The sequence below is a fragment of the Apium graveolens genome, chromosome 9 (genome assembly GCF_009905375.1).
Source record: "Apium graveolens cultivar Ventura chromosome 9, ASM990537v1, whole genome shotgun sequence".
Classification (NCBI taxonomy): domain Eukaryota; kingdom Viridiplantae; phylum Streptophyta; class Magnoliopsida; order Apiales; family Apiaceae; genus Apium; species Apium graveolens.
Genome location: NC_133655.1, coordinates 155,396,868 through 155,407,343, shown reverse-complemented (window position 1 = coordinate 155,407,343; position 10,476 = coordinate 155,396,868). Strand labels below are relative to the sequence as shown.

General features: G+C 36.5%; 2 protein-coding genes across 4 annotated transcripts; both read right to left on the bottom strand.

Moving 5' to 3' along the window:
- Positions 1 to 260: 260 nt before the first annotated feature.
- LOC141685674 (uncharacterized) lies at positions 261 to 770 on the bottom strand. The gene has a single exon (XM_074490765.1). The coding sequence runs from the start codon at positions 768 to 770 to the stop codon at positions 261 to 263; it is 510 nt and encodes a 169-aa protein (XP_074346866.1).
- Positions 771 to 7,529: 6,759 nt separating this feature from the next.
- On the bottom strand, positions 7,530 to 10,242 carry LOC141684387 (uncharacterized). Of its 3 annotated transcripts, none has more exons than XM_074489316.1 (2): positions 10,104 to 10,242; positions 7,530 to 9,654 (listed from the first exon to the last, which is right to left on the bottom strand). In XM_074489316.1, exon 2 carries the CDS (start codon positions 9,469 to 9,471, stop codon positions 7,756 to 7,758), a length of 1,716 nt encoding a protein of 571 aa, XP_074345417.1. In that variant the 5' UTR covers positions 9,472 to 9,654; positions 10,104 to 10,242; the 3' UTR covers positions 7,530 to 7,755. The 3 variants fall into 3 exon arrangements, with proteins under 3 accessions (XP_074345417.1, XP_074345416.1, XP_074345418.1); XM_074489315.1 differs by having other exon boundaries at positions 7,530 to 9,678; positions 10,104 to 10,235; XM_074489317.1 differs by having other exon boundaries at positions 7,530 to 9,669; positions 10,104 to 10,220.
- Positions 10,243 to 10,476: the final 234 nt, after the last annotated feature.

Below are 10,476 nucleotides of genomic sequence, written 5' to 3'. Positions count from 1 at the left end.
GATCACAAACTCCTAACCCCCATAATCTTTCGGCAAACAGAGTTGTTTCCAAGAAACCCACTTAATTCCCTTCCCTGCTTTGCCATGTCCCCAAAAAAAGCGTTTATTATCCTCTCCATTTCCTAGGACAGACCTGCTGGGATTAAAAATAATGACATCCAAAAGCTAGGGACAGCTTGAGCCGCTGTTTTAACAAGTGTTAGCTTACCCTGTTTGGAGAGTTCATTGTTACACCAACCCTACAATTTATTCTGAACCCTCTAACTTAAAAAACCAAAAACTTCATTTGTACTCCTCCCTACACACATTGGCATCCCCAAGTACTTACCAGGCTTATTAGTTTGTCGAACACCCAACACCTGACACACAGAAAACCTTACATCAATACAAGTATTCGGACTAAACGTAATTTCAGACTTGTTATAATTTATTAATTGCCTCGACAATCGCTCATACCGCTGCAAGATAGACTTCATAATATTTGCTTCAGTTTGCATCGCTCTAAAGAAGAAGTAGTAGTCATCCGCAAATAATAGATGGGATATACTAGGTGCACCCCTTGCAACTTTACAACCATGAATAAGCCACGTATCCTCATATTTCCTAAGAATCCCAATCAAATCCTCTACACATAATATGTAGAGATATGACGAAATAGGATCGCCCTGTCTGAGTCCTCGTTGAGGATGCACATCACCAAAAACTTTTCCATCACGAACAAAATTATACAAAATAATCTTCACACATTGCATCACCCTATTAATCCACATGACCGGAAAAAACTAATTTGGTCAGCATTTGTTCAAGGAAATCCCACTCTCCTATGATTTAGACACATCAACCTTAACTCATGCCCTTGTGTTTTCCAGTTTAATGTAATGATTAGTTTCAAATGCAATTAACGCATTATCCGTTAATAATCTCCCCTCAATGAAAGAGCTCTGTTTATCAGAGATAATTCTATTCAGACATGGTTTTAATCTATTGGCCATGACCTTTGTAAGAATATGCATCAACACATTGCATAAAGAAATAGGTCGTAATTCTGAGACATATTTTGGTTTTTTCACTTTGGGAATGAGACAAACCAATATCCGATTCACACCCTCTAGCAACACCCCTGTGCTCATAAAATTCTGACAAAACACAACCACATCAGCTCCTACAATATCCCAATAGAACCGGAAGAAAGCCGGATTTAAGCCATCAATTCTTGGAAATTTGTTTGGATGCATGGCAAACACAACAGTTTTAACTTCTTCAGCACTTACAGGCATCTCGAGTTCTTGTCTTTGCTCCTCATAAATTTTTGCAAATTGATATATTTCTGACAGTCGATCACCTGTTACCTTCGAACTAAACATATTCTCAAAATAACTAGTAATAATGTGCTGAACTTCCTCATATATTTCCCTCCAATGCCCATTTACATCTTTAACCCTTAATCTTATTTATGTTCTCATCTTATAGAAGCAAATTTATGGAAAAATGTATGTTTTTATCACCATCTCGGAGCTAATATTTTTTGGCTCTCTGTCGCCAAAAAATCTCTTACTTCTCTAATAATTTTAAGTAGCTCCATCGTACTTCATTATAGCTTTTAACACCAGCTGTATCTCACCTATAACGTAACATCTGCATATCTTTTATATACCCTGCCAACTTTAATTTCATATCTTGCACCAATCCACCGCCCCATTCTTCCAACCGAGCACAATAAACAACCATCTTATTCATCAACTCACTACCATCAGCTTGAGACCAATAATCATGTATTATAGTTCGACACTCCTCCTCAAGACATAAATTCTTGAATCTAAACCTTTTACCCCGTTGCACATACAATTGTTTATTCATCTATAAAAATAATGGGAGATGATCCGATGTTGATACCTCCATGACTTTAACACGGAAACAATTTATACCACCCATTCGTTGTCGGCCCTCTATCTAACCTTTCTTGAATCCATCTATCTGTTCCTCTTGCTCTCTCCCAAGTAAACGTCTCCCTTGTAGAGCCCAAGTCTATTAAGCCACATTTCGTTATTGTCTCAGAAAAAACCATCAAGTAATGCCCTAGGATGTCCCCTTCCACCCTTTTTCTCATCCATATACAACATATCATTAAAATAACCAATAATGCACCAAGGTAAAGGAGATACCACGGATAAATCAAGAATCGAACTCCATGAATCCACACTTCTATATCTCTCAGGAAAGCTATAAAAACCTGTATAATGCCACTTTCCCCGAGTCTCATTCACGACTTCAAAATCAATAAAATTATGACAACTATTTGTAACTTTTACTCCCCCCCCCCCGTTCTTTCATAGAAGAGTCACACCACTTCCATGCCCTTGCACATTTACAGCAAAGCAGCCATGAAAACCTATTTAGTTTTTTGTTTTTTCTACATTTTCTTTTTTCACTAAAGTCTCACTAAGAAAAACAATACTGGGCCTACTTTGATTAATGATTTCCTTAAGAAATCGAACTGTTGGTGGGTTAGCCAGCCCACGACAGTTCCACGATATAAGACTCATAATGATTTGCGGGCCTGGACCCCAGGACCGCCACTTGCATATTTTTTGGCTTAGTTATTTGTGGACTATTTTTACTTCCATCTAGCCCATCTTTTTCTCTTATCACATCTTCATCTACCCGATTATGTTTAGGATCAAGAACAACATTATTGCTTTCCATAGTCATAGCTGTTGTGTTACCGCTTTGTGAAATTTGAAATACATTTGACACCTCCTTATCTCTCCCCACTTGGTCCCTGATTTGATGGGATTTGATTTGAATTTCACCAGAATTTTTGTCAACCTCGCGAACGACACCATCCACCTCCATGAATCTATCTCCGCCACCACCCTGCTCAGTACTTGCCATCCCCTCGTGACTATGCTTTTTTCCCCACATATTTTCCCTGTCAGACGCATTTCGTTGCCACCTTGCACCTGCATTATTCTTAATATTCCGCGACAAGGCTCTTATCCAAGTACCATAAGCCTTATCAATAATTTTATCCGGGTTAGCATAAACAACATTGCAGTCTCGCTCAGAATGGCCTATAATGCCACACACAAAACAAAATGTTCCCAGTCTTTCATATTTAAAATTTAACCAGCTCCAATTATCACCCTCTCACTTGATTTTCATCCTGCATTTTAATGGCTTCTCCACATTCAATGACACTTTTATACGCACATATGGTTTCCACACCCCCATCAAACGTTGTTGGGTCTGACTTAATATATTTACCAATGGACGATCCCACACTTCTTCTAACATTCTCAGAAAGAAAGCCTCTAGGGATATCATAGACTTGCACCCAAATATCCACCTCATGTATCTTCACTATAAGCAGATCCTCCATTCCCACTAAATGATGAAAGATTAACATGGCATGTTCAAACGACCATGGCCCCCCATCGATGACCTTCTGTAGATCCATCTTATGATAAAACACAAATAAATAGTGCATTCCACCCAGATCATATACCTTCATGTCCTCTTTTGGTCTTCATAATGCTGCCATAACATTCTACATAGCCATAAAATTTATGTTCATCTCCGTCAAAAACTTGCCCACCAATACAAATGTTTGTTTCTGCTTCACAATCTCATTGTTTTCCACAATAATTCCTCCTTCATCCTCATCTTCAATAATAAAATTTGCATACATTTCTTCCACTGATGTTTCCGGGCGAGCTATGATTAGAAAGTAGGAATGATTATGATGAAAAAACTTAGAAATACTATTGACACTGTTAAGAGGATATAAGAAAATAATTATCAAACTAACAGAGAGAAAAAACTGTCAATCATGGCAGACAAAGATAAAAAAAATCCAGTTTACTGGACTCCTTTTTCTAATATAGCTAAACAACCACATGCATAGAGATAATTGAGAAGATATAGATTTTTCATAACCTTAACATCTTAAGGTTATGAAACGCAAAAGGCCGACACATACGAGACAATTGACAAGTCACAAGTCTAAAATGAAAAAGCTATTCTTATATCACAATCCACAAGCATGGTGAATATTTATCTTGAATTCTCTCTCAAGATTTGTAGCCGAGTTCTTAATTCTAATAACACAGATTTGTAGCAAAACAAATTTTATTAATACAATCAAGTGAGTTTTTGATAATATGCTTGTGTGCTTGCAGTAATCATTATATCACTACAAGTTCATGTCAGCATTGTTCAATTATAAGTCAAACACTTTCAAGTTAGTTAAAATCCAAGAAAAAATATTCACCCCCCATGTGTTACATTTCACTGCATTTAATATCTAACAAGTGGTATCAAGACAAAATCTGAAAGAAAACAGATAAAGATTTTGGAAGAATGAGTGCAGAGAAAATAAGCAGTATCAAGATACCTGTCTTTGACAAGATAAACTACACCTTATGGAAAAAATGACGTTGTTCATAAGGATGGCCAATCCAATGTACATTGAAATTCTCAGGCATGGACCCTTTATTCCTATGGAAAGGGTTCCCGAAGCAACAGATGGAGACATGGTCATACCCGCACACTTTGCACCTAAAGATCCCTCTACCTACACAGAACCAGAGAAAGAGAATGTTGCACCGTACAGTGGCTTACAACTCATACTAATTGAGTCTCTTGAAAATGTAATGTACAATAACATTATCAATTGTGAGTCAGCTAAACAAATCCGGGAAAAGATCGGAAGAGGTTAGATCTAATCAAAGATGGATCTTAGTTTCACAGTATGAGGGTTTTATGGCTAAACAAAGGAAGGTATAACTAAGGTTTTTGAAAGGTTCAACAAATTGATAACTAATTTGCAGCTTCATGACAAGGATTATGAAGCTGAAGAGGTTAACCTAAAGTTTTTGCTCACTCTTCCTGATCACCTGGAACAAAAGATATCTGCAATAAGAGAGGGAAGAGATTTAGGTAGAATAACTTTGGAGGTCTTATATGGTATTCTCAAGACCTATGAGCTGAAAATATTATAGAGGAAGACATTGAAAGCTAGTCAAGGACATGTTGTGGATATTTCAAGTGCCTTGGTAGAAAATGACAAAAAATGTCTGAAGATGAACTGGAACCCCGGACTCAAGTTGTTCAAGCTGTTGAGCAGAAAAACAAGGAGTCACAAAAGTAGGTCATTTTAGAGATGGAAGATGATGAGTTTTACACTCTTGATGAACTGGGTGAAATGGATCAGTCAATAACTTATCTTGCAAGAAAATTTTCAAACATTAGAGTTAAAAGCCAAAGTACTGGAAGAGTAAGGGCCAATCATCCAACAACAACAACTGGAAAGGAAAAATTCAGTTTGCAAAGGTGGCTACAAGTCAGGATCTGTGGACAGATCAATGATAAGATGCTACAACTGTGATGAACTTAATCACTTTGCCATAGAGTGCCAAAAGCCAGAGAATGTGAAGAAAGACGAGGCTTATTTGAAACCGGAAGTAAAAATATGAAGCATTTTTAGAAAACAACAGGGAAAGGCTTATATTGCCGAGGGCAAAAGTTGGGATGATATAGATGATGAGGAAGATGGTGAAGAATGTGGAAATTATGATCTCATGACTTTGGAGTAAGGAGAGTCATCTGCATCCAAATCAGAGGTACCTATCCTAACTGCAATTGATTTAAATGCCACTCAATATAAAGAAACTTTTTAGAAAATGTGTAGAAATGTTTCACATTCATACAAGTATGGTGGCATCTATTGAGAAAGTAAGGAGGCTATCAAAAATAATGAAAAAGTTGAGATTGAGAAACAGGAGCTAGAACTGCAGCTTATTGATCTTAAAACAGTTAGACAAGAAAATGGTATCTCAAAAACCGTAGTGATTCATTGCGAAAATCCACGTGACTTCTGCAATGATTCATTGCAAAAATCCACGTGGCTTCCGCAATGAATCATTGTGGATCCCTAGTTGGTTTCACAGCCACATGGAGCAAACTGTGGCGGCAGAACTTTTTGTCAAATATATTAAGTCCTTTCTTGTTTGACAAAAATATATTGGATTGTCTTTGTTTCCATTGTGTAACGAGAAATATGTACAATGGAGAAGATTGTGCCGAAGTGACAGACTTATTCCAAGCATCCGGTCAATAATTTGTCGGAGCCAAAAGTTGTACACGAAAGAGGATGATTCTAGAATGTATAAAAGCAAAGTTATGCAAGCAATTTTTTCAAGCAGCTACAGAACAGTTTGAGAAAAAGCTTCTATGAAGAAAAGCCTACAAGTTCCTCAAGCATAGAGTCATCCTGCAAACTTAACTGGGTAACGGTATCATATATCACAACTTGAAGAGTACCATCGGCAGAAACTAGGATAAACTTAAAAAATCTGAGACATTTTAGAAAGTGGAACGAAGCAGTCAAGATCCTGGATAATATCCCTTTAACATATTTGCCATGACAGAAAATCAAGGTATAAATAAATGCTTTAACTTCAAGGTACTCAAAATTTAACTATCAATAAGGAATAAATGGTCATGGAGTTCTATCTATAACCTATATGTATTAAGAGGTAAGCAATTGCTCTAGAATTTAATATGTTGAGCACACACCTCACCGCAACAAAAAGGAAGTTGTAGACTGTAATTGCTAGATTCAGAACTAAAAAGGATGCAAACTTCATGTTCTGGGCATCATAAGCTTCATGTATTAGATATTCATCCACCCAAGAACCGAGCAAATTATCCGGGATCAGTTTCAACTTCTATATGAAAGCATCATACATCCTGAGATCACTTCTCTTTCAACAGAAATTATATTATTACCAATACTCATTTTATATTACCAGTACTCATTTATGATGAATAAAAAAATATCATAATTTATAACTTATGTCTTTCTAGAAGAAGATTTCACAATTTCAAGCTTCTGTTTCCGTTACTTAACTTCCCCTGGTAAGCACTGCTGATCAACAAACTAAACTTGGAATTATGGACCAAAGCAATCCAGTTAAGCACTGCAAGGGGATATTATCTTGGTCTGCAGCTCAAGATCCTCCCTTCTTATAAGGTGATATTTTACAATCAACTATGCCAACACAGTTATTCATTCTCTTTCAACTGTAGCATATTTTTGATGTGGGCAACTAAACAACCCCGTGTCATTAACAGCCACACGCACAAAAAAATATATAGGCTGATACATCTAATTTACCACTTTATATACATTAATCACAACAATGAAAGGTACACAAAAAAAATTGTAAGACAATGTTTTGTACAATATCCATTACTGGAAATGGATAACAGAAAACAACAAATAATAAAATTATTATATATACTTTCCTTCTAACTAAAACTCAAATACTTGCTGCACACATATGCATATGCATACATAAACATAAACATAGGAATGTACACACACTTGTAGCACGTTAAAGAGACACTATATAGCAAAAATATTAAAACGGCCAAACAGAAGATCTTGCATAGAAAAGCTGTAAAGTAATCACAGTGCTTAGAGAAGTAAGAAACTACTCCAAGTTCATTTGAGCCACACTTGCAGAAGTACAAATCAAAAAATAACATATTACTTGGAATCTGATGAAAAGAACAGTGAAGGGACTACAGTGACTTACAAAAAGGGATATGTCAAAACTCAAGGACTGTACTCGCTGCAAGCAAGTAGGAATGAGAAATTGAAAAATAATGCTACCTTTTGATCTGTTATATTGTACAGCATGAAGTGTACACATGCTGAAGAGTTGTCTCAGCAAATAGATAGAAGGCTTTTTAGTTGACACTTAAAACACTTTCTTCTTTGAATACTTTCCATTCTATCATTTTCCTATGCAACTCCGTTGCCTCCTCTGCCATACCAGCAGCAGCTACCCCTTCGATAATTGTCGAATAGATAGTCTCATCAGGTGAGACTCGAGATGAGATCATAATTTCTAGGATCTGTATTGCAACATCCACCTTCTTTTTCTTACATAATCCATGAATCATCATTCTGTAAGCACTATTTCTGATCCTGTGGTTTTTCTTTCCCATCAACTTCAGAATTTCCAATGCATCCTCTACCTGATCTGTTCGGCAGAAACCCCAAATCAAGCATCGATGGGTAATATCATCAGGAACTATCTTGTGCTCAATCATATGACTATACAGATCCATAGCTTTCCCCATGAAACCATGTTTTGCAAGTCCATCTATCACAATGTTATAAGTGAACAAAGTAGGTGAGCAGCTGCTATCACTTATAGATTCAAGAATTTGGAGGGTTTCATCTATCAGTCCCTCGTTACAGAGAGCACGTATGAGGGTGTTATAAGTAATTATATCAGGAGAACAATTTCGAGAAACCATCTGATTGAAAAAATCAATGGCACGTTCTACAAGTCCATACTTACAAAAACCATTTATCAAAATGTTGTAAGTAATAATTGTAGGAGGATGAGAAGTTTCATGCATGAAAAACAGAATCTCATCTACCTGATTCAAAGCCCCTTGACTACAAATCGCATGGAGAAGTGTGTTATATGTCACAGCATTGGGTTCCATCCCATGTGATAAAAGATTACGGATGATCAACACTGAATCTCCAATTTGTCCTTGTCGACAAGCAAAACTTAGCATAGAATTATAGGTCACAAGGTCCGGATAACAACCCTCAACAGCCAAGTCCTCCAGTACTTCCATAGCTCGTAGAATCCCCATGTGTTTGTATACTAGCTCGATAAGAACTGTATAAGTGATAACATAAGGAGGGCAACCCTTTCTTAACTGATCCTTCCAAAATTCAACAGCATGATCAGACTTTCCATGATCAAACATTGAGCGAAGTATAGTGTTGTAAGTAATTACATCTGGCGGACATCCAGTCAAGCTCATATCCTCCAAGATATCAATAGCAAATTTCAAATGCCCCTTCATGCACAAACCACGCACTAACATATTGTACGTAATGATATCGGGGATGCCACCTGACATGACCATCAGCCTTAGGATCTTGGCAGCTTTATCTGTTTGTTCAGTTCTAATAAGACCCCTTATTAAGTATATGCAATATGGGGCAAAGGGTATTTGATTTTGACGTGTCATTACATCAACCAACTTGAACGCGTTAATTAACTTTCCACGATTACATAAAGTTTGAAGAATTTTGTTGTTGGTTTCTTCATTATTATCAACATAAGGCCCATCTGGAGAAGCTTTTGAAAAATTAGGAGGCTTCTCGATTTTCACTATCTCTCTAGATGTCCTACCAACATTTACTACGTATTTATCTGAGGTCCGCCGATCTTGTGCACTAGAATTGACTTCATCAAGGTAAACACTTCTAACCAGACATCTAGGACGCAAGGGAACTACAATTCTCCCCGACCCAATAACAACTGGGGACTGCTGGTAAGACTGAACATGTGTATTACCCTCGACACAACTGCTGAGATTAACGGACAGGATATCTTTTAAAGAACTATAACTGGCAACAGCACTGTAATCCATAATGTTCACTCTAAAGTCTAAAATGCTGCTTATGCATATTAGAAATCAAAATCCTGTCCACAAGCTAACCATTTTGTAAGAGCACAATAACACAATACCCTTGTCATCCCACCAATTCTCTACACTCAAACAGTTCTCCCACTTATTTTCACCAGAAACTTGCAGACAAGTATGCAAAAGATGCTGCGAAAAAACAGACTATTTTACCTAAAATTCAGAGCATAATAGAGAAAAAAAATCATATATCGAAAAAATAGATTTTTACTAAAACAACAGAAATTAGAACCAGCGAAGTGATACCTGAGGATGCTAAAAGCAAGAAGATAGAATTTTTCATTAAAAAAACCCGGATGAATCCATTAACAAACAATTAAAAATGAGCATTCACACAAGAGTTCAATCAAACACCCAGGCTTCTCAATAATTTAAAAAGCAAAAATTCACAAGATTAATACATGGTATATGAATATGCAGTTCAAAATAACAAAAATTAAGAGCAAAATGAAAGAAAGTGACACACATTAACCCCATGTCTATAATCACAAACATATTCAAGAAATTTGAACAATGAAATGATGAACATCTGTATGAAATTTACATATATGAATTATAGTAGCTAGCAATAGCAGTACCTTGTCTTGCTTTCTATCTTCAGTTGTTTAGCGAAATTTTGTTATTTATCAGCTCTGGACGTTAATAAACTAGTACTAGGGTTCATTACCGCATTTTATCCCCATCCTTTCTCCGTCTTTTTTCATTTTTCTAATCTCACCCATTGGACTAATAATAATAAATTCAACTATCAATCTCCGTTATATAGAAATCGGCTGATTTTTCAAAAATCGCCGATAAATCCTTCAAAAATCGGTCAAAAATATTTATCCGATTTGACCGATTTCCGATAAATCGCCGATTAATCATCCGATTTTTAAAAAATCGTCCGATAAATCGTAAATCGGTACATCAACCGAATAGTTCCGATTTCCGAAATCTGTAACACTGCTA

What these genes read in the sequence shown, in the direction of transcription:
- LOC141685674 (XM_074490765.1), bottom strand. Translation starts at nt 770, where the DNA reads ATGTGGATTAATAGGGTGATGCAATGTGTGAAGATTATTTTGTATAAT.
- LOC141684387 (XM_074489316.1), bottom strand. Translation starts at nt 9,471, where the DNA reads ATGGATTACAGTGCTGTTGCCAGTTATAGTTCTTTAAAAGATATCCTG.